The 24,643-nt window shown below is 30.4% G+C and overlaps 1 protein-coding gene across 2 annotated transcripts in view; it reads right to left on the minus strand.

Annotated features, from left to right (window-relative positions):
• LOC134715849 (uncharacterized) overlaps positions 1-24,643 on the minus strand; it is a 51,113-nt gene that overhangs the window by 24,403 nt on the left and 2,067 nt on the right. For both annotated transcript variants that reach the window (XM_063578366.1, XM_063578357.1), the window contains exons 2-5: positions 21,343-21,435; positions 20,592-20,891; positions 10,336-10,459; positions 3,590-3,759 (exon numbers count right to left, since the gene is read on the minus strand). In XM_063578366.1, the coding sequence (XP_063434436.1) occupies positions 3,590-3,759; positions 10,336-10,459; positions 20,592-20,891; positions 21,343-21,427 (679 nt within the window). In that variant the 5' untranslated portion in view covers positions 21,428-21,435. The remainder of the gene's footprint in view (positions 1-3,589; positions 3,760-10,335; positions 10,460-20,591; positions 20,892-21,342; positions 21,436-24,643) is intronic.

A 24,643-nucleotide genomic window follows, 5' to 3' on the forward strand; every position in this document is an offset into this window, starting at 1 on the left:
ACAGATACAATGACCAGAAAACATATAGGTGGGGCATAACCAGAAAACATAATGACCCTCTCCTATCTAGGTGGGGCCTTACAATGGGATGGGACAGATTTAAATATCAAAGTGTGTGTAATCACTGAAGGATAAAGATTGCTTTTATTTATCAGTGGGAAATAAAGTTATATATTGCATTGTATAGAACACTGGTTGCATTTGATTCAACTATAATTCTGGACAAAGAAAGATAACTTCAATTTTTGAAGATGTCTTTTGTGACTTGAATATCTGAGCATAAATCTCATTGATGTTTTTTTGGAAAAATTCATGGATAAGATGTACAGAATGCTATGATCAATGCACTATATTTTGTGTATCAAAAAGGTAGAGAGAAGCCTTGGAAGATTATTAGATTTCAAGTTAGTATCATAAGTCCTTGATTGCATGAAATGCAATCTTTACATAAAGAAGTTTTGATAGATATAGGAAGATGTGGTGTGAGTGCCAATGAGACAACTCTCCATCCAAATAACAATTTAAAAATTAAACCATTATAGGTTAAAGTACGGCCTTCAACACGGAGCCTTGGCTCACACCGAACAACAAGCTATAAAGGGCCCCAAAATTACTAGTGTAAAACCATTCAAACGGGAAAACCAACGGTCTAATCTATATAAACAAAACGAGAAACGAGAAACACGTATATATTACATAAACAAACGACAACTACTGTACATCAGATTCCTGACTTAGGACAGGTGCAAACATTTGCAGCGGGATTAAACGTTTTAATGGGCCCAAACCTTCTCCCTTTTTCTGAAACAATAGCATAACATCACAACATATAAAAACATACGATAAAATATCAATTAGCAGACTTAACTCAATCAAAAAACGTATCATTACACAAAGAATTATATCAAAATAAATTAATCTTACATGTTTGTCTATTTTCAGCAATTTCAATAGATATGTTGTTAAAAGACTATTTTAAATAACAATTATTAAAGATGATTTAATGGTCTGATAATTTCTAAAAATGTTTAATTTATTATTCTTAAAGTTTAAATTAGATTATATAACAATATACTTTTATCAATATACATTACAGCTGATTTCATCTAGTGTGCAGGCAAAGCAAATATCTGTGGCTAGCTTGCTTGCTAGCTGAAGTCATTATAAGTTAGGTAAACTACCCTCCTTAAAGAGTAGACTAGTCTGACATATAACCAATCTATCTGTCTATAGGACTAGCTATATAGGCTATTTCCAAAGTAGAGTAGTATACCTTACCTAAAAATAACTTCACTGTTCAGCTAGCAAGCAAGCTAAACAAATATAGTACACTTTCTTGCACACTCGATGCAATCAGCTGTAAATGTAATTTACATTTTAAAAATGCCAGATTTTGATTGAATAATTCGAGGAAGATCATACTCTATCCATGGTTCAGTTGGAGACAATTAATTATTTATAATGAATGTCACCCTTTTCAAAAGACCTATCATTGAATTAACATCAACAATTTAAAGACAATACTCAAAATCTACAATTTGGCCTTAGACCTTTGTCAGTGTGTCAAAATAAAAGATACATCTTGCTTAACTGTTTTTTTTATCAAATAACTGTCAAGTTGTTATGTACATGAACTCATACTGAATTAAGTTCCCAATCTAAAATTTTAAAGACAATAATGGCATAACATTCAGTATACATGTAATAGATTAAATAAAAAATAGCTGATAGGTGATAGAGCATATTGTTACCTCTTGAAACAAACATTGTCAACCTTGGCTTTGTTCAATCAACCTCTCGGAAATGTGGTATTTATATAATGTCACACATTTTTTTAAGAATAACATATAAAAGTACTAAATAATAAATAAAGATGTTTTTTCCCCCTGGTCACACTTATGTTGTACTGCTACATCACTGTCTCTGGTTTGGTGGAGGGTTTGGTGGAAGCAAACATGTTTAACTCTTCCACATCCTGTAAATGACTGTTTAAAAAGAGAGGCGAAAGATACGAGAGGGAGAGTCAGCAGCCTGTGATTCACCTATTGTCGTTTGTTGCTGTATATAATATTTGTTTGGCATTTATTGTTTTGCACATACATTAGACCATCATTGTTGTTTGAACTGTTTTAATTGGTCATTTCAGGGCCTATTTTTCTTTGCTGTATAGCCTTTGCTTATTGTTTAAGGTCCTATGCCTATGGTGAGCTATAATTGTAAACTACTTTGTAATTTCATTGGTTTCTGGTGGAGTTTATTACTTTCTATGGCAATCATAACACATCTTAATTTTTATATACAGTGGATTCTTTATTTTTTTTATGGATACCATTTTTTTTGGGTTTCGTGGGTACAGATAAATCATAAATTAAAATGTTTCACAAATAACATATTTTTAACTAGGCTATGTATACAGTGATTGGCAAAACCACAAAGTCAAATATCAACCAATAAGCAAGTTTTCAGCAATCCACGAAAATAAATGAACCCACAGTTTGAGCATTACCTGGACCCCAACCTATTTCAAAGTTCTTAATTCTAAAATCATAAATCCACAAAAAGAAGAGATAATTTTGTAATATGTTATAAAGACAGAATCCCTAAGTCATAGAGTAGAAAAAAATCATGAACATCGGTACAAAAATTTGATTCCTTCAACAATAAATAAACATTTATGATCGTAGCTTGAAATAGCTTTGTACAAGTTTAAAATCTGTTTTAAAATTGGTTTTGCTAATGGCTACCATGTTCCATTATCCGCTAGTTAATTATTAGTTTTGTCATTTTTTTGTTATATACAAAGAGTGGACATGTATGTTAAAAAAAGATTACACATACTTATTACAACAAAGAAAAGAAAAGAAAAGACAAAATAAATGATTTTTTGTCAGGAAAAAAGCTTCACAATTTATGATGATATTAGCAAATTATTTTAACTACAGAAAGATAAAGGTTAGTAGCATTTATTTATATAATATTTAGTCAGTAATCAGTTAAAGTCATATGAAACAAGTGACTGGTGAAAAATAATGTTTATCCAATTCTTAAACCAATGCATGTATATATCATAAACTAAGTCTTATGTTCATGATTTTATCAATTTTTTTTTGAAAATATTATGATATAATCATAATTTTTTTCTCTCTGTCTGTTATGATTTAACAAATATGGCAGCTCATTAAATGCTGTGTTTTGACTCCCAATTTTACCGATTGTCACCTTATAGTAAACAATCAACAAAAAAGCATGTATAATGAGCACATGTTTAACATGTTCAATCAGATAATAGCTAGTTTATTTCAGTGACCAATCCATGCGTATTGTGGTCACTGGATTTTTACCAGGAGGGTTACGCTCGGGTCATTATGCATACGGAAAATATGTTGGTGAATTGCTTCCTGGAAGCAAGCAATTAAAAAAAGAAACTTCTTCTAAATGTGGACAAATAAAATAATTTTCTTCAGAAAAAATATATGTACATAAGTTTAATAATGAAAACTATCCATTTTGTTATTAAAAAAAAACATATGCATCATTTTTTTTAATTTAAGGTTTTCATATGACTTTAAGACAAATGATGACATTTTACCCGATGTAGCTTGTTTAACAGTTATCCAGCCTGTCTCCCTAAATACCTCACGCACGGTGTTTGTTACATTTACAATAAAGTCCAAAGTAGATCTATCAAATGAAACGCCTTCTCCTTGATTTATTGTACAATTCAGTAAATTCATATTAGGACAGCTTCCACTCCCATAACTGTAAGATAAAAATATATACCCATGAGGATATGTTTTAAAATAGTTTTTAAGTAAGTATAGTTGATTTTCTTTCTGAACTAGAACATATACATGTATTCATAAATCAATAAAAAAAATATTGTTAGTTACATTATAAAAAACTGGTAACAGCGAATGTTTTTGAGGTCCAAGATCATAATTTTAAGATGACTATTCAAAATAAAGAATTTCCATTAACTTTATATTCTTTACAGTTGGTTTAAAATGAGTACAATGTACTATGAAAGTAACAAGTTCATTATGGCTTATATGCAATTTAATTGTATAAACTTTATGCCCAACTGATAGGAGAAGCAATATTAAGTATTGGTTTTCATCGACATTAATATAAAAATTTTCAACTGTTGAACACAATTGCAGCTTTGATAAACCCAATCAGATAATTAGTCTTCAAGCCATAAATATCCTGCCATGAACAACAATATTCATTACCACTATATTGACCTTAATTTGAAAAAAAGGGAAAGTTTTCCGGAACCTAGTGTCGCCTACTTTTGCAGTTCATCACAGCTCAACATAAATGAGGATTCTGGACATTGCAGTTGGTATTGACAGCATATAGGATCACTATGTCTCGCATTTTGTAAGAAAATCATTAAAATTTGCCTTAATTTATCTTTTATGATCAAGTTAAAACAGCTAATTAGAGAAATTTATATATGACCAAACTTTATTGTTGAGTACTGTTATCTAAGAAATGAACTTGAGACATTAAAGACATTAGGAATCAATTAAGTAAAATGATTGGATTTGTTATACTCTCTCTGGAATGTATACAGTTATGTCACTTACTATCTGAAAAATCAACTCAAATACAAATAAATTATATTGATGTAAATAGAACCAATTATGTACCAGTAAGTCAGATAATACTTATGAATAAACACTTTAATACCCTCCTCAAAATATCTTAACTCATCTATATGACATAATGTAACCGCATCATTGAAATTTGAACATCAACATTTTACTGTAATTATATGTGAACATGTCAGAGTGACCAGGAAGCTTATATACTACTCAAGATGCAACCTTGCACTAGTGATATGATTGTCATTCAACCAGCAAAAAATGATTTCATATTCTTAAAAAAATCCTTCTTAACTTAATCATTAATTTTTTTGGGTGTATTGTCTTCATTTAACAAATAATCACTTAAAATAACATATGTATATATATCTCCTCGATAAATGGTTGTTTCAATGTATGTAGGCTTACATATGAAATTTGAGGTCTTCTCTTCACATGTTTGATGGATGCCATCATGACTAATAGTTATCAAAGGTACCAGGATTATAATTTAGTGCGCCAGACCCGCATTTCGTCTACATAAGACTCATCAGTGACGCTCATATCAAAATATCTATAAAGCCAAACAAGTACAAAGTTGAAGAGCATTAAGGATCCAAAATTCCAAAAAGTTGTGCAAAACACAGCTAAGGTAATCTATGCCTGGGATAAGAAAATCCTTAGTATTTCGAAAATTCAAAGTTTTGTAAACAGGAAATTTATAAAAATGACCACATTATTGATATTCAACTGTTACAGAATATGTGGTTATTTGATATATTCCTTGTACTTAACACAATCCTATCATGCTTGCTACCTCTTTCATTAATAATCATGACTTATCATTGCCAGGAGCATCACAATATAGGAGCAAGTAGACAAGCAAAAATTGCTTTCTGTTTCTGAGCACTTAAATTTATCCTTTTTTGTAGTTAGGACTTTAGCACAATCATAAAGTTTTTGTACACTAATTTGTGGACAGTTCTTTTTTTTCAATCCTGGTGTTGTCTCATTTTCTTTCAGAAATGCTATTTAATAACCCCTGATGAAATCTTTTAATCATATTGTATACTGTAAACTCAGAAATTATTGCGATGGTATTCATAATGTTGCAAAAATGCAACAGGTTTAAAATCACAACAATTTAAAATCCCATTTTGTATTTTTTAAATTTTTATATAAACTAAACATGATTTTTTCACAATAGGACAACAAATAAAATATATTGCAATAATAAACACATGCAATTACTTCTGAATTTACAGTATTATACATTGCACATAAGTATTTATTAAATCTTCAATACAAATCCCCTAACCTTCACATATACATATACAAATTAACTAACAGCAAAACACAGAAAGCTGTCAACTAAAAAGTTAACTGTCTAGCAGCTAGTTATGCAAATACTTTGTTTCATGCAGACAGAATACAATAAAATACCATCTAATTCTAGCATGAGCTTCAATAAATGAAAAAGAGTTTAATACTTTTGGTATCAACACCACTTTATCAATTTATATTTTTTAGGGCCACTTTATGTGTTGCAAAAGGACAATTGATAGCAATTAGCATATTAAACAAAGGACACATTATAGACAAGAATAGAATTCATTACAAAATTCTGTTTTGGAGATGGTGACTTGTTTGTAGATCTTACTTTACTGAACATTCTTGCTGTTTACAATTATCTCTATCTATAATGAACTTGGCAAAGTACATTTAGACAAAAAGATTTTTGTAAGAATTTTCAAAAATTTACAAAAAAATGTAATTTCTGTAAATAAACTATTATCACAGAGATAATTAAAATAGCAACATTTTAACATGCAAGTTTTGCAAATATTCAAAGTCAATGAACCATGACTGAAGGAACATGGCTAAAAAATCTCCATGGGAATGAGATGTGCCAATACTAATTCAACTGTATACACAGCTACTTTTGCATAGGTACTATTTCTGTACTAAAAATTTGTAGTACTGGAAATCTACTTTTAATATTCAGTACTATTTTGTTACTCTTAAATTATTGTAATATTTAGGTACCTGTATTTTACAGTACTTTATTTGTACTTAAAATTTAGGTACTACAGATCTTTGGTTACTACCGTTATATTTTCAGTATTTTGAAAGATTTCTATTCCAAATCTCTTAAAGTTATGATTTTCAAGCAAGGAATATTGTATTATTTCTGTACCTAAATATTAAGTACAAATCAAGTACTGTAAAATACAAGTACCTAAATATTACAATTATTTTAAAGTAAAGAAATAGTACTTAATATTAATAGTAAATTTCTAGTACTGCATTTTTTTGGTACAGAAACAGTACCTATGCAAAGTAGCTGTGTACCAAATATTATTGACGTACAACTAGTGGTTCCCCATAAACCAACCTTATAACAATTTAATATATGAAAACTTAGGGTTAAAGTTATAAAGTCAATAGACCATGATTGAGGAGGCAGGGTCAAATAATCTCTGTGGAAATGAGATATGTGAATGCTTATACTAATTATCATTAACTTACCGCTAGTGGTTCCCTATAAACTGACCCAATCACAAACTAATTCATGATAACTTAACAAAGTTTCAAAGTCAATAGACTATAACTGAGGGGGCAGGCCCAAAAAATCTCCATGGTAATAAGATGTGTCAAAACTAATACAACTGCATACCAAATATCTTTGACTTACCACTAGTGCTTCACTATAAGCTAGACCTAATCACAAACTAATACATTGTTGACGCTGCAGATGCAGGCGTCATCATCATATGGTGATTACAAGTTTTCTATACTTTTCAAAAAGAAGTTTTCCTGTCTATTTTGCTCTTTAAAAAGTTTAATTTGAAATTTGTCCTCATGTTACACAAATTTTGTGTCTGTGTGTAAATAAAGAATAATTTTGAATTGACAAACAAAAAATGAACGTCAAGTCACATGGCAAGAGACCAAAATAAAAATAAAAACAATGCAGGGTGTATAGATGTAACCAAACAAACATGAACAGTGCAACTTAAACTGCGAAACTAGTAAACTAAGCAAGCGTCAAAAACAATCACAATCACATTCTCTCTCATCACCACATGTATCAAGAGTTAAAAGCTGTAAAAATAAACCCAATACCTAAATATTTAAAGATGTACCAATTTCCATCAAATATTCATATTCATGAAAATTGGAACATTCTAATTTTACTCTTCTTTTTGGGATAATGAAAGATTTACACAACACATGTTTTTTGACACTTACTTTTCCTTACTTCTGTCTGATCTGAAACAAGAACCAAACAAAATGTAACCTTGGTAACAAAAAATAATCTTGATGTATTATACTTGTATGAAGAAAGCCCAATTTAAAAAAAAAAAATTGTAGCTTATTTTAAAATATTTGACTGGTGGATCAATTAAATAAACCACAAAAAGAAGGAGAAAACCTCAAATCACACTACTGCAATAAACACGTATCAGCTTTTATAAAAAAAATTCACAAATTTCAAATTTGAGATTAAAAAAAAGAGTCATAACCCAAATGTATTTTCTTTTTCTAATGATTAATCTATCGATACCCTTTCCCTAAAACTAAATTACGTAGTGGAATACAATTGTAATTGGTGTCCCATACCATTTTTTGTTACCATGCCACAATATGAAAATCAACAAAATCATGCAAATTTAACAATGACTTCAGAATTACCCTTAAAAATTTCCTTGTCTTTGTTGCCATTATATTTCCGTTTTATCAATATTTGACTTTTATGCTTTGTGTTTGTAACCCAAATTTCAATTTTGAATTTGTTTTTCAGCAATAAAGCAAAATTGATATATCCTATTGGCCATATACATGTGGTTAAAGTTGGTCTTTGTGGACAAGCTGTATACAAGTTACTGATTGTTTTCCTGCAAATTTAATTAACATTGTATCATATAATGGATCCACCATACTCTCCTCTATGGAGGATTTATTATTTTTTTCATTTTATTTTCAAAGTAATTTATCATAATATGCTCAGGAACAGACCTATACATTGAATTGAATGATTCAATGGAGTATATTCTAGTAAAATCAGTTATGGCCTCTTTATCAAATGTAGCTAAAAACCAAAATGCAAATTTCAACCAAAAAGCAAAAGTTGCCAGTTAAAATTTGTAAGACCTTGAAGACTGTACTTTACAAGAAAACCTATATAATTATAATAAGTATCAAAGTAAATTATATGTGTGGTTGATCTTTTCTTAAAAAGGCGGTTTCCAACCAAAGATTAAGTGGCGTTTCCAACCATATGTCCCCATGCAAATGCATAAAATAATCGTCACTGTTTACATTGTTCAAGCGAAAAATAATTTCAATATTCATTTACAATTTGATGGAGTAATAGAAATTGACCATTTTAAGTGCTAATGTTTCTAACTTCAAATCAACATATACTGTCATTTAGATATACAGTTCACTTTTGGCAAGCCCTGTCTTGTTTAATTTCTTCAAAATATCAAACTTGATATATGCAAAAAAAACTTCAGCTGTATTCATACAAATGGTGTAGCTTATAAGAAAAATATAACATTTCATAAAGTTATGTGTTATTTCAGAACTTTAAGATTGTTTGTCAGAATACAAATAAATTCTACATGCAAAGTTCAATGCTAAACCTTACTACTTTGATCAAATTGATTACAACTTCTATTGGAAAGAATGCAATAATTGTGTCACACAAAACTTCACTAATGCTATTGAATGTGGTTACACAACTGCAGCTCTTTAGAAAGATAGTCATATTTTGTCAGAAGATAAAATGAGCTTTATCATGTTGTTAATGTCAGTTGGTCACTAAATTTGTATGACAATTATTCTAAATCATAATTTAATGATTTTATGAAATCCGGTTCACAGTTTCAAATTTCAAGTTTTCATTATATTAAAAAGAATTAACAATCAAAATAAGAATCACCTAAATGAAGTTAACTGTTGTACCCGGAAGTTCCTTATAAAACAACAATCGAACCAATAAAGGGTAATGGGACTTGTAATCGGATCTATGTCTCCCAAGATTTACCTGTAAATCATTGTTTTGGGGGATATTTCTGTATTTAAACATAACATTCTATGTTTAGAAGACCTTTAAAAATTAATGAGATTTTAGATAGAAAAAAAAATGAATTAAGATGAATGATCGAGTTAATAGTTAACCCAGAAATATACTTTATTTTTAAAATCTTACTATAAAGCTTTTATTCTAGCTTCCAAAAATTATGAATACTTTATTGGTAACTAGAGAAGTGAAACCATTAGCAATTTAAAAATATTGATGGAAAGTATAATGTCATAAAACTGTGAAAAAGATGTAAATAAACCTAAATTAATGACAGGATTAAATAAGCTGGACAATGTCAATGAAATTCATCCTGAACAAAGTTAGACAATGCACTCATCCTTAGCAACAAGGTCATAACAGATTTGACAACACAACTGACTGTATTGACGGTTGACCCAATTCTTATTTCTCAATCTAAAGCATTCTGGGTAATAATTGTTTAACATCATAACATTTTAAACAATTGATTGTTAATCATAATGTATGGTGACACATCATAAACAATGAAAATTTAAAAAAAAAGCCAATTCTACTAGTGAAATAGACTCTAGTGGACTTTCATATAGTTTGTCAATATATATAACAATATTTATTTATTGCCAATTGTAGCCAAATAAAAAAAAAATCTGTAGTTTTAATAAGTAATATACATACATTTGCAATGTTGTGTTGATATAATGCAAATTAAAATAGTTCACACCCAAGTCCCAGCTACATTCCATTTTCTTATCCCAGTCATAAATAATACAACTGAAATTTTTAACAGGTTGAGGAAAATCTACAAATAAAAAAATAAATATTTATTCATATTTATATACAAAATCAATCACCTTTTAACAAGTAGTTTACTAAAATATTACATGGCATTTCGATAATTAACTGATGAAACTATAAATAAAAATAAAAAAATACTTTTTGGTTGCAAACTTTTAACTTACCATACAGTATCTTTAATCCTAATGCGATTTGTTTGGAATGATAATTTTCATTGGTTGTTTACAAATATTTTTCAGTGCTGGAGTCAATGTTCTACCAGCTAGTATCTAAGTAAAGCCACATACAGTTTGAATTCTGAATTTTTATTGGTATGTAATTTTTCAGAAAATAGCAACATCTTGTGCCTCAAAATCTTCTTTTTGTCAATATTTAACCATTCTGAAGTGTATGAAAAGTATAATTCTGTGTCATGTTTATTTCTAACATTGGAGTAACAACAATGATGTCACTATGTTTCGATGTTTAGCCAAAATATTTACTAAAATAGAATTTATTTTAATATAAGGCATTAGAGTGGTAATTTCATCTTTGACTTTGTAAACCTATGATATATTGTCACAAATGTCCATTCATCTACATATAATTCTGCTGCTCCTAGTTAGCTAAACTCAATTTTTGACAGTAAAGCCTGTGTTTTAAGAAGGACAAGTTGAACATACAATACAATTATCTCCTAATTTGCCTTTAGATGACCTATATAATTGGAGTTCAGGAAATTAGAACTATTTTAATATTCAAAGAGTCACCATTGTCCTGATTGTAACAAACCATGACAATTTTAGTATATTTTGTAAAATTGATATATTTTCCTTGTTTTGTATCAAATTTTAAGTCATTAATAAGGGCATACAAAATAACAACTTCATCTTTTAATATGCAATTATGTATATACGTGTACCTATAGAAAAAGACTGTCTTCACTGAATATTGAGTACATTTGTATTAAGACAAGAGTGCACACGCTGAAATGTCTCGCGTTCTTTACTGATCATTGTTATTATGTTGATAGACCTAAATATAAAGCTTTATTACAACTGTCACATAAACTCAACATTAACCAAGAAAACGAAACATTGATCAATGAACCATGAAAATGAGGTCAAGGTCAGATGAACCATGTCAGACAGACATGTACAGCTAACAACTCTTCAATACACAAATAAAGTTGACTTATTGCTAATAAATTAAGAAAAACAGACCAAAACACAAACACTTAACACTTAGCAATGGACCGTGAAAATCAGGTCAAGGTCAAATAAAACCTACATTACAGATACATGTATATAGGTCATAAAATATTTCAATAAACCAAATATAGTTGACTTAATGCATAAAGTATTAGAAAAATAGACAAAAACTCAAAAACTTAACTTTGACCACTGGACCATAAAAATGAGGTCAAGGTCAGATGACACCTGTCAGCTAGACATGTACACCTAAAAATCATTCCATACACCAAATATAGTACACCTATTGCATATAGTATAAGAAAAACAGACCAAAACACAAAAACTTAACTATAACCACTCAACCATGAAAATGAGGTCAAGGTCAGATGACACCTGCCAGTTGGACATGTACACCTTACAGTCCTTTCATACACTGAATATACTAGACCTATTGCTTATAGTATCTGAGATATGGACTTGACCACGAAAACTTAACCTTGTTCACTGATCCATGAAATGAGGTCGAGGTCAAGTGAAAACTATCTGACGTGCATAAGGACCTTGCAAGGTACGCACATAACAAATATAGTTATCCAATAACTAATGATAAGAGAGAATTTAACATTACAAAAAATCTTAACTTTTTTTTCAAGTAGTCACTGAACCATGAAAATGAGGTCAAGGACATTGGATATGTGACTGACAGAAAGTTCGTAACATGAGGCATCTATATACAAAGTATGAAGCATCCAGGTCTTCTAACTTCTAAAATATAAAGCTTTCAAGAAGTGAGCTAGCACCGCCCGCCGCCGCGGGATCACTATCCCTATATCGAGCTTTCTGCAACAAAAGTTGCAAGCTCGACAAAAATCAATCTCCATTCTGGGACAGATCCAGCCATTTTGAAAGGGTGGTGTTATATCTGTATATTATGTAATGTTTACTCTTCTCTCCACAGGAGCTGGAGTTATAATATATTATCAACCAACCAAGTTTTACATGGTAGCAGACCGTGGTTGCGATCCATCAGAAAAGCTCAAAACAATTCATACAGAATTAAATATCCAAACTTAGAAAGTCTAAAGAACATTGAGTTAATACTCTATACGGATGCCTCATATGCCAATTTATCTGATCGTGTTTCAAGTGCCGGTGGATATGTGATATTTCTACGCGGACAAAATGGAAAAAATTGCCCAATTTCTTGGTCTTCAAAGAAAATCAGACGAGTTGTTAAAAGTACTCTAGCTGCGGAAGCTTTATCACTTGTTGATGGACTAGATGCTTGCTATTTTGTTAGGAGCATTCTTCAAGAAATGATAAAATTAAATGCAGGAGAATCTATTCCAATCAATTGTTTCACAGACAACAAATCTCTGTGTCAAAACATTCACTCAACAAAACTTATTTCTGAGAAACGGTTGTGTTTAGATTTAGCTAGCATCAAAGAAAGTGTTAGTCTTGGTGACATCACAGTCACATGGATTAAAACCAGCAGCCAGATTTCGGATTGTTTAACTAAAGCAGGAGCTGATTTCCATCCTTTGATCAAAGTTCTCAGTACTGGGAAAGGACCATGAAATTGAAACCGAACATTCAAATTGACAATGTTAAAAATTTAGACATTTGTTTTGTTTTCTTGAATATTTTAAATTCTCGCATGGAATAGACCATTAACATTTCAAGTTTTGCCAACAGACAATTCACTTTTAGTTTAAAGAAAGATGCGGGAATGTGTTTACTGTATATTATGTAATGTTTACTCTTCTCTCCACAGGAGCTGGAGTTATAATATATTATCAACCAACCAAGTTTTACAGGTGGTTCCTAACCCAAGACAAGGGGGGGTCCAATTACATGTCCCCATTCAAATGCATTGATTGTCTAAAAAAAAGGGGGGTTCATTACAGTTTAAGGGAACTTTGTGATAAAGGGTATACTGTTTGTCCACAGTGGAATACCTTTCACTTCATGATATTATCAGCATTACAAACAAATATTAAAAAGCAGAAACATCATGGTTTACTGAGCCTCACAAATGATTAAAAATAATGTTGTAACAATTATAAAAATAAATTGTTTAAATATTACACCAATCATTGCCAATATAAATGTATAATTTAGGTCTGTTAAGTAGCTTTAGCTTTGATGCAGTTAAAATTTATAAGTCGATCCAAGATGTTATTCATTTACACCCATTTCCATTTTTCAGAGTTACATACCCTGTCAGGGGAAGGTAACTGAACTTTCTCTGAAAGACATTTAAAATCTGATATTTAGATAAAAGCATTGTTGATGTGGTTCATAAGTGTTTCTCCTTTCACATTCTTTTAAAAAGGTTAGAACGTTGGTTTTCCCATTTGAATGGTTTTACACTGGTAATTTGTGGGGCCCATTTATAGCTTTCTGAACTGTGTGAGCCAAGGCTCTGTGTTGAAGACTGTACCTTGACCTATAATGGTTTACTTTTATAACTTGTGACTTGGATGGAGAGTTGTGTCATTGGCACTGGTACCACATCTTCCTATATCTAATTACTAGTAAAATTAAATACATGTACAGTCCATCTTAAAGTTTAAAAGTAAGTTCTGTTATATTTCCATGTTTAAAATTATTTTTTTATCAAAACTTTCATTTTGCCATGTCAAAAAGAATGTTATCTTCCCCCTTACTCTGCCTGGTCTGTTTCGCTCTCTGTGTCACTTTTGTTTCTCATTAGACGAAAAAAGAGAAGGACTTTCTTTAAAGACAATTATCAATGATTCTATGATTGGCTGATAATTTCTTTTGAAAAGTTTCATTTGTCATAGGTTATAATATCACAAGATAGATAAAAATATAATGACAAACAAAAGATTTCTTTCAGTGGTTTAAGAAAAGATAAAACAGCATAAATATGCCTTGTCTAATTTTTGACCAAAATAAAATATACAGCATTTTAAAGTGTTTTTTGCCTGCCAACAAGTTAATATCTGCTTATTTTTTGGGAAACCCTTAATGGCCTTTGAATATAATGAAAGCATTAAAAGTAGAAGAGGGAATATATCTGATAAAATTCAGGAAGCTAATTTAAAATAATTTATCTTTGTATGAGTTGAAAAGGTTGTTTAATTACTGTTCAGGTAAACTATCTGGATTGCATGACGATCATGTGTCATCAATAGTTTGCATGTTGTGTCAGAGATTATATTATTTATTTGTGTGTTTCTATGTGATGATTGTTCTGCAGTTTTTGCTGTATTTCTGTCACACAGTTATGTCATTTTAGAGATATTTTTTAACATTGTCATAAAGTGGGAGGTTAAACCAGATTCAACCCACCATTTTGTTTAATGTCCTGTACCAAGTCAGGAACATGGCAGTTGTTATCAAATAGATTGTTTATATGTATGCTGGTGTATGTTTTTGTTGCACCTTAGTGTTTCTATTGTTCCTTTGTTTTCCTCTTAAAGTTGTTGTATGTGTTTCCCTCAGTTTTAGTTTGTAACCCTTATTTGTTTTCTATCAATTGATTTATGACTTGAACACCTGTATAGTATGGTTGCCTTTATTTAGTATTTAATCTTGGTATAATCATATACTAGAAAAAAGTATGAAACTTAAGATAAACAATAATAGATCAAAAATATTAACTGGTGCACATTGCATAATTTTCAATTGTTAAACAATCAAGTTTTAAAACAACAAATCAATTAAATTCCAATTATCAATATTATGATTATAGATTTGAAGTACTGCCTCTTCAAAGTTAAGTAAATAGTACTTGTACTAGAAAACATCTATATTGTCCTTTCTAACTAATCCACAAGTATATATTGGTTATATACCTTTCTGTCTAAGCATTAATTTATTAAAATAATCATTTCAACACGGATAATCATAAAAAAAAAAAATAAGTCTCTGTTATTTGGTCTCTAGTGGCATTAAATATTTGTCTGATTAGCAATCATATCACCTTTTATTGCCATTAGGACATTATAAGCAGAAATAGAATTTGTATTATCATATTTCTAGGTCCTGAGCCATTGATATAATACTTAAAGTTAGTTTGTTTTCTGTTTAGTATTAAATTTATATTAAAATCCATTCTGTTACATCTTGTGATCAATTTTATTTGGCAATCACCAATGGCAGTCAGCATGTTAAAGAACATCAGTTGTTCGACCTGTTAGGCCGTGTTCACACCAAACGCCGTGTAGAGTAAACATGTTTACAATTAGTTTAGGTGTAATACCACCATTGATTTTTCCCTATTAGTCTTTGTTAAATTTGCACTTTACAAAAAATTGTGCAGAATTTATCTTTGTTTCAAATAAAGAAATACTTGGCATGAGTAAAGTTTTATCCTGTCCAGTTCTATAGAAAAAGTTTCACATAACATTTCATTGCATATAAGAAAATAACCATCATTGGAAGTTAACCAATCAAATTTCTCCCCTTATTCTATCTGTGTACAAGGTTTAGTCACCATGTAACCTCAAGATTACAAAATTTTCTATAGAAATCACAAATAAAAAATAATGGTGTTTTGAAATACCCAAGACTTATGTTTATGACACAGAAATAGTTTTACTGCAATAAAATGTAGGATTAATTACCTACAACGGTCAAATTCAAGGGAATATTTTTTTAGACCTACTTTCGTATGCAACCGGATGTGCCGTACCATGATTTGGTGGTATTACACCTAAAGAAGACCTTTTTGTTCAATAAACTGAATATGACTTTTTCCCTTTATAATACTGGTTATTTCAAGCATTTTTGTCAAGTTTTGTCATAATCAGTTCAATAGTTTGAGAAAAATCTAGTATAATGAAAGACGACATCTACAGCGATTCGAGCAAAATTTCTTCAACAAATCCAAACCAAGCCGCATCAAGATAGAATAGAGTGTGGACCAATAAATGATCAAATATCTATCTTATCTGCCTACAAACAGTTGAAAATGATACACAAGATGATTTTAGGAAGATAAAATACCACTAATTCTTCTTTAGAAGGTCTCAATGGGTCAATTTATACCTCTCATTTCCTCAAAATTTCAACTTTTCAGGCCAATAAATAAAAATATTGGGGTAACTTTCACTCATTTATGGTAGAAATGGTATAAGAAATGAGTATTTGAAGCATTTTAGCAGTATGAACAATCCATATAAAAGTGTCTCCAAGGAGGTTTCAATAAGTCCTTACGTAAAATTAAAATTTACGCCGCGTTCCAAAGAGGGACATAAAAGGCTTCTCTTTTAGTGAATAACTTGTCGTTACAACATTAAAAATAATTTCATCTACTTATAACTATATATTTATTGAAGTATTACCTAGGAAAATGTTATATCATAGCAAAATATAAGAAATAAGGAGAAAAACCCCTACCCCTCCAAAAAAATAAATATATGCACTTAGTATGGCTTGTTCTGTCAACTGAATATTCATGGTACAGTCCTATTTCAAGACAATTTTCTCATAAAATGTGTTTTGGAGACTCAATCCACTCAGAATATTTCCTTTAATGTATTATTTCACTTAAATAGCAAGAAATTTTAACATATGAGATTACTCACAAGGCCATAGGTGCATGAACAGCTTCCAATATTAGGTGTAATACCACCATTGATTTTTCCCTATTAGTCTTTGTTAAATTTGCACTTTACAAAATATTGTGCAGAATTTATCTTTGTTTCAAATAAAGAAATACTTGGCATGAGTAAAGTTTAATCCTGTCGAGTTCTATAGAAAAAGTTTCACATAACATTTCATTGCATATAAGAAAATAACCATCATTGGAAGTTAACCAATCAAATTTCTCTCCTTATTCTATCTGTGTACAAGGTTTAGTCACCATGTAACCTCAAGATTACAAAATTTTCTATAGAAATCACAATAAAAAATAATGGTGTTTTGAAATACCCAAGACTTATGTTTATGACACAGAAATAGTTTTACTGCAATAAAATGTAGGATTAATTACCTACAACAGTCAAATTCAAGGGAATATTTTTTTAGACCTACTTTCGTATGCAACTGGATGTGCCGTACCATGATTTGGTGGTATAACTCCTAAAGTGTAGTGTACACTGGTTTCACATTACATTTGTTCACATCTATACACCTTGTTTAGCTACCTGTACATAAGATTTGTTCCCACTTGTAAACTATATGTCATTTAAATGTTCATTACGTAGAACTGAATTCAAAATTTTGGGAAAATTTTTCTAGCGGTAAGGGAACAACCATTTGAAAAAGGGGGTGGGGGATGGGAATGGAAATATTCCGATCCCCAATTTGATAACAAAAAAATGGTCATACAGATGATAAAAAAATATTCTGAATCAAGAGTTTTCCCATACATTATAGTGTTAAATATTGAAAAAAAGTATTTGATCACCAGCATCGAAAAAAAAGGAATAAAAACGTACACGCGAAAAAAAATCTGAGTCAGATAAAAAAAAAATAACCCTCCCCCCTTTTTTTTTTAGGTTAAGTGGTTGCTACTTTATGAAAGCCATTTTTATAATTTGCAGTAGTTTGAATATACTAGAGATGTCTCGATAACGCATTAGAAAACGTTAGCTGCAACAGCGTGCTTACAGCCGAAAAAAAAAAGGATTGAGATATTAGGGATCACTACATTTTTATCTTTTCTGTTCGTTTCAAATGGTATTTCTTCTACAAGGAGTATTTGGTAAAGGAATAGGGAAACGTTTTTTTTAAATTTATTTTACGTGTTATTTAACGGAACTGAGATACTAGACAAACACATCATTTACCTCGCACATTTTTTTTAGTCATGCATGTATGCGTGAATCGTTTTTTGAGTAAAGACCAGTGGCGAATATTTCTGTGTACGTCAAGTCAATTCGGGAAGACCTTTTCAAACAAAATCCAAAGACCACCACCCCCACCCCTTGCCTTTATGTTTTAAACTCGACTATAATAGCTACCACCCGAAAATCAATTGGTTGCTGCCTTATGGGTTCGGCAATGATGCTGATTAGAGTCTTGATTAGGGGTTAATAAAGTACTTTAATTTTTTTTAACAAAAAAAATCTGTAAAATTAGACAACTAATAATTATCAAAAATATCAATTTTACTCAAAAATAGTTTCCTCCTTAAATATATATACGATAAAACTAATGTTCTAACTGCCTGGTTTTGTGTACACTTAACCTACACAAGGCCTACATTGACTATCGACTGTGTGTAGGTAAAACATGATTTAAACTACATGTAAACATTGAGTTTTATCAATGGGAACGCAATTGTGTTTAGTTTACGTGTGAGTTACACTAACACAACACCGAATTTAGGTCAATGTGAACACGGCCTTAGTCAAATGTGTTTTGTTTAAATGTACTTTTTCACTTTTTTGGTCTTTTGGAAAATGTTGTTTGTGCTGTATTTAGACCCTTCTACAATGAAATTCGTTTTACATGCACACATATAAAGATTGCGGTTTTTATCCAACGCAATCATAGGTTTGAACAAAGTTTTCAATTTACTTAAACCCATATATATTCAACTGAAATTAAAAGGTTGAAGGGATATTAGAAGACATATTTTATATTTATCTTTGATAATAACTGAATAACATGTTGTTAGTCTTTTATAATAAAAGTAAACTCTGTGTAATAAGTTTCAATAGTCACTGGGAACTAATAGCTAACATTAGATATTAGGTTTAACCATAGAGCTAAGTATTGGTTTTACATTATAAAAAAAAAAAAAACGAAAAAAAAACACTTTGGCTTTGTTCAGCACGATTGTAGGATGTCATGGGTTTCATAAGTGTCCAAGCTTTTCAAAGCCGGCACTATTTTCACTTTTGTTTATCACACAGTCTTGTAGAGAAAGCAGTGTACCAAATAAGAATAATGTGTCCAGGAAGGGTGACAATAAATATTTATGAAAACTTTTAAGCTAGCACATTTTTTTGTAAATCTTTTAAATGTTAAATTTGTAATAAAAAAAAAACCAGTGCATTTAACTACCACTTTATAAACATTATTTTTAAGATCATGCATGTATTAAGACTGCTGGAGATTAAGCACCCATCAATTATAAAAACAAGGCATTAAAAGTGGTGGTACAGTAGTCGGTGTCCAACAGATCCTATAAGAGATCACACATTACAACTCATTACTGCCAATCTGCTTACCAAATTTTATTAATATGAAGTTACTCTGCTGAGTAATACATGTACCAGAGAAAAGTGTGACAGAAATATTTGTTGGATTAAATGACGGACAGACAAGATGGATGCAATTGAGTCCTAACTTTAGAACTAGTGTATAAAATGGCTAAATTATGTATTCTACACATAAAACATACTGGTATGCATATAAAGTATAAATTATTCATTAAGTTATATACAATTAGTTCAGGCCAATGCTTTAGTCCCATCTGGATTCGATTTGTATGTAACACCTCCAACAAGGCATTAATATATATATTACCTTTATTCCTCTAAATGTAGATAGCAAGTTGATTTTATTCTCTGACTTTAAAAATAAATTCTGGTAATGTTATCAAACATTAAAAAATTGAAACAACACCTACATTTCACAGTAAAGATGTAATTTATTTTTGTCTAAAATGATTTTGTGGATGAAGAGGAGAAGTGGATTGGAGTTCATTCAAAATGCGTGGAAATCCCCCTAGTTGATGATCAAAATAAAAAAGCCTCTGCAGTGGACTAACCTTAGTGCTATACATGTTTTTAAACAAGTTAATCCTGCTATATGTTAAACAAAAAATTCAAAATACAAACCTATTTCTCACCTCTTCTTCATACAAATATAGGAACCAATATAGAGGGAGGTTCTTACAGAGAAACCTTCAAGTATGGTTAACTCATAGAGTTTTCTTTTTACAAGTCCTAATGTTGTGCATATATATGCCTTGTTGGCCTCCCCTCCCCATCCCCCAGTCTAAAAATAATTCCTGGATTTTCATCTTATACTCACATTCAGTTCGTACTGTTGTGGCATCCACTATGGCAACATTTTTCCAGACATTCTCTGTAAAGTTAGGATTCCTCAGGATACACTGATAAGGAGTATCATATGTTGTTGTCATCAGTCTACTCATTCTTATTGAAGTACTGTTGAGGATAGTTATTTCTGATTCTGGAACATCAATGTCATTTCCATACGTAAACCATAATTGTGATGAGTTGTCTCCATTTTCAACAGTTTTTGAGTACAATGTACAAGTTATATTTAAGTATTCACCAACAAACAAATATGGGTCACTTTGGTCCATTTCTACAATTATATAAAATGAACATATTCAGAATAAATTTTAACAGGAAACCACAAAAATTCTGCTAAAGGGTAATTAAAAGTTTCCAATTCTGTTGTTGTTGTTAGGCCTTACTTGAATACCTTTAATATATTTATATTCAGATTTCATTTTTTTTAATCATGTTAATATTAATTAATCATTTATCATATAGGGAACTATAATTCAGTGTGTATACATTTTGTATATTTAGTAGCTAACATGTACTTAGCTACTTGTTGCAAGGGAGGCATGTGCCTTAGGATAGATTTAAAACTATTTCCAATCTTTCCAAATCATTTTGAACAGGTTGAATAATTTTATTTCAGGGGACAGATAAGGTTCCTAAGTACTGCTTTTTTAAATTTCCACAAAAATCACACCATTTTCTATTTCAAAGTTTCAAATAAATCAGTTTTGTGAAATTTAACTTACCTCCACAACCACAGCATACCCAGCATGCAAAACCGGCCTGTACAAACCCATACAAAAACATACACAGGAAGATAACATACTTCATTACAAGTCCTGAAAAAGATATTTTTCATTGCTATCAGGTAAATTGAAGTTATCTATAAAAAGTTTTTACATCAAAGCATAAATGTAAGTAAAATCTACCATAAAGTCCTGAAACTATATCATGTATATTATTGGGGTGAAGTATGTTTGCAGCTTTTTAACTTTACAATGATACATGTAGGTGTTAATTGTATGTATAATCAGTCAGCTTTCCAAAAAATATGAAAGTTTCAATCCTTAGTACATTAGTACATTGTACATGTTGTATTCCACTAGTGATGACAGAAGTTTTTACATGCAAGATGGCTGTCACAGTTCTACAAAACCTTTGAAAGGGCCTTTAAATTCATTTTAATGTTGTTTATTTGCTTCTCCATGCTTTTAAAATGCTATACCAATGGTGAAATTGATTTTTTTCTTTTAAACTGTGAACAAAATTGCTATTTTAAAATTTCAATTTGGGAGCCTCCATGGGGGAAATCCCCGCAAATAGTGACAGTTGGCAGGTATGCATCAATCCCATGTCCTTTATATTAAATGAATCTTGAAATCTGAAAGTATTATTTTTTTTTTTTAGTTAACTGTTTAACTTATTTGATTGTCTGATTCATTATTTGCATTAGCTATAGGCAATATTCAGCCCGTATGTTTTGACTTTAACTTCTGTCATCAGTTATGAACTTGACAAATTTAAAGCTGCAAAGGTTGGATACCTAATAATTTATGGATAGCTAAAGGATTTAATTGGTATCTTTTTAAAATTTGGCTGCTGTAAACGACTTTTAAGTAGACTAACTATGATGGTGGCCAAGTGTTCCAAGTACATATAGTTCATTAAAATTGACCACTGAGGCTGTGAGTTTAAACAGGGCTTCAGATTCAGCAAGGTGTGTTTGACTGCAACAATCTTAATTAATTTTACAAAGATTTTGGTTGACAAATAATGATCATGATGTCATGATAATATGTCATGATATTATATTTCTGGATAATTATAATGTCTGACAGAAAAATCTCCATTTAAACCAAACAATTCATTGGCTTAGGTTTACTCTAATAATTTGTAGGTTTGTTTGATTACACACCAGTATGTACATTTTGTAAATTCAAAGGTATTAATTTTTCTGTTCAGGGGTCATTTTTCTGAATGAATGACTGAGTTATGAAAGACATTGCTAGTATCACATAAAAATAGTTACAAATGTGTTTATACAAATTAACCTTCTTACATGTGTATTAGGAATTTCCACTAGAAAAAAAGAATAGGGGGCAAGAAAATTTAAAACTGCTTTTCGTAAATCGTTGGAAACAAAGAGAAGGCATAAAACAAGTGAAAATATGTTCAAATCATATGCAATATTTTTTTTACAAATATTGATCCATTATACAGTTATACATTGTACATTGTATATGGCTCAATATCTTTAATTGTTTTCCCATAGGCGATAATGATAACGTTTTTTCCTGTAGCTCAGTCCATATCGTAAACTTGGATATGTATGATAGCTCGTTTCGAAGCTGTGACATTTTCACATATGTGGTTAAATTTTCGGGGTACGAAGTGAGATTACTTTTTCCGTAAATTAGCAAACCCCGAACATCCTTTTGTGATGCGGCTCCTTGTGGTAAAATATCCCCTTTTTAACACAATAAGTTCTTTGAAAATTTAATACTTTGAACACATTCAATAGCTCCATAGTTTTTACACATTTATTCTATGTTCCTCTACTTTCCTAATCACCACAAATAATTAAGTTCAGTCATTTGTTAAAAATAGAAACATGTCCAATATCACTACACAGAGATTTTTTCTTTACACGTGACTTTTGAGTTCCTCATTTCAAGGCGCATTAGGGATGTTGTCCCATATTGCAATCCATAGTTCTGATTTTTCCAAATATTTTTATGTGATCTTCATCGGTATGACATTCTGAATAAATCTGTGTATTTTTGTCCATTTCTGAAAAAAAATAAAGTTGTTTCAGCACTATAAGGCAATGACACTTTTATCGCTATATTTATTTATTTTGAATACAAAGTGTATGCATAATTAATTTCTTACAGTATACCTTCACTAGTCAAAAGAAGGACAAAACATCTGAATGTAACCTTAAATTACAACACACAGACCCTGTTAAAGCATTCAATAAAATTTTCTGGTGCCTAAAAGTGCATTTTGACAGAGAAATTATGCAAAAATGAAGATTTCATAAAAAAAACACCAAAATACTTAATTATTCCAGCTAGTGGAAACCTGGTATTTTATACTGTAGAAACCACTATAAACTACTGTAAAAGTCATTTGAATCATATAATTAGAGTGCAATGAAGTGCAAATTTTCAAAACTTGTTCTTTCACATAATTGTATTTGAGAAAAAATGTTTTTTACATGTATTTCAGTGAAAATCTTTTATCAGCGAGATATCGGCATGAGGTTTTAAAGGAAACGTTGTGACATCACACGTAATATGGCGTCATTAAATAACGACATATCAAAATAATGCTTATTATAGTTTGCAGTGTTACATGAGGAACAGTTGCCGCAAGGTTTAACTTGAAATATGGAGTCGAAAAGATCAGTAACCAAGCATTTTCATTTAATGCCAAGACCATAGCAACAGTTTTCATATCAGTATATTTTTAACATACCGACTGTAATTTGAATTGCATAAATAGCATAAATAAACAATTTAGAGCTTGCCAAATAAAACAAAATGCTTACCAGTTATTCAGGACCTTGTAAAACCTCTAGTTTGTCATCTCAGGTTAAAAAGTAATGATATGTCTGGAACTGAAATAAGACAAAAAAATTACTCAGGCTGTGTTATTATTTGGTTTAAATACATAAGTATTATTGAGAGAGCAAAAATCAAATTCTTGAACGTTTTATCGCAAAGAAAGAAAAATGCTTCTCCCTTGTGGCTTATCAACCTTCATTTAAATCTTTTATATTAGAAGCAACGAGTGGTAGCTAACTAGCTTAATAGTTGAAAAGGTGCAGCAATGTTTTTTTCGAAAGGTTTGTTGACCCTCCCCCTTTTTCACTGAGAAAAGACAATATCTTGTGATTTGCTAGTGTGCATTACAAATAATAATTCATGATTTCTTTAATACATGTACATGTTTGTCTGTTTATTAACTGCATATGATATCTACTGACTGACCATGGGTCAAATTATTGGATAAAAGCACATGATGATGATGTATTTCACTTTA

Source organism: Mytilus trossulus, chromosome 1 (assembly GCF_036588685.1).
Source record: "Mytilus trossulus isolate FHL-02 chromosome 1, PNRI_Mtr1.1.1.hap1, whole genome shotgun sequence".
Taxonomy (NCBI): Eukaryota; Metazoa; Mollusca; class Bivalvia; order Mytilida; family Mytilidae; genus Mytilus; species Mytilus trossulus.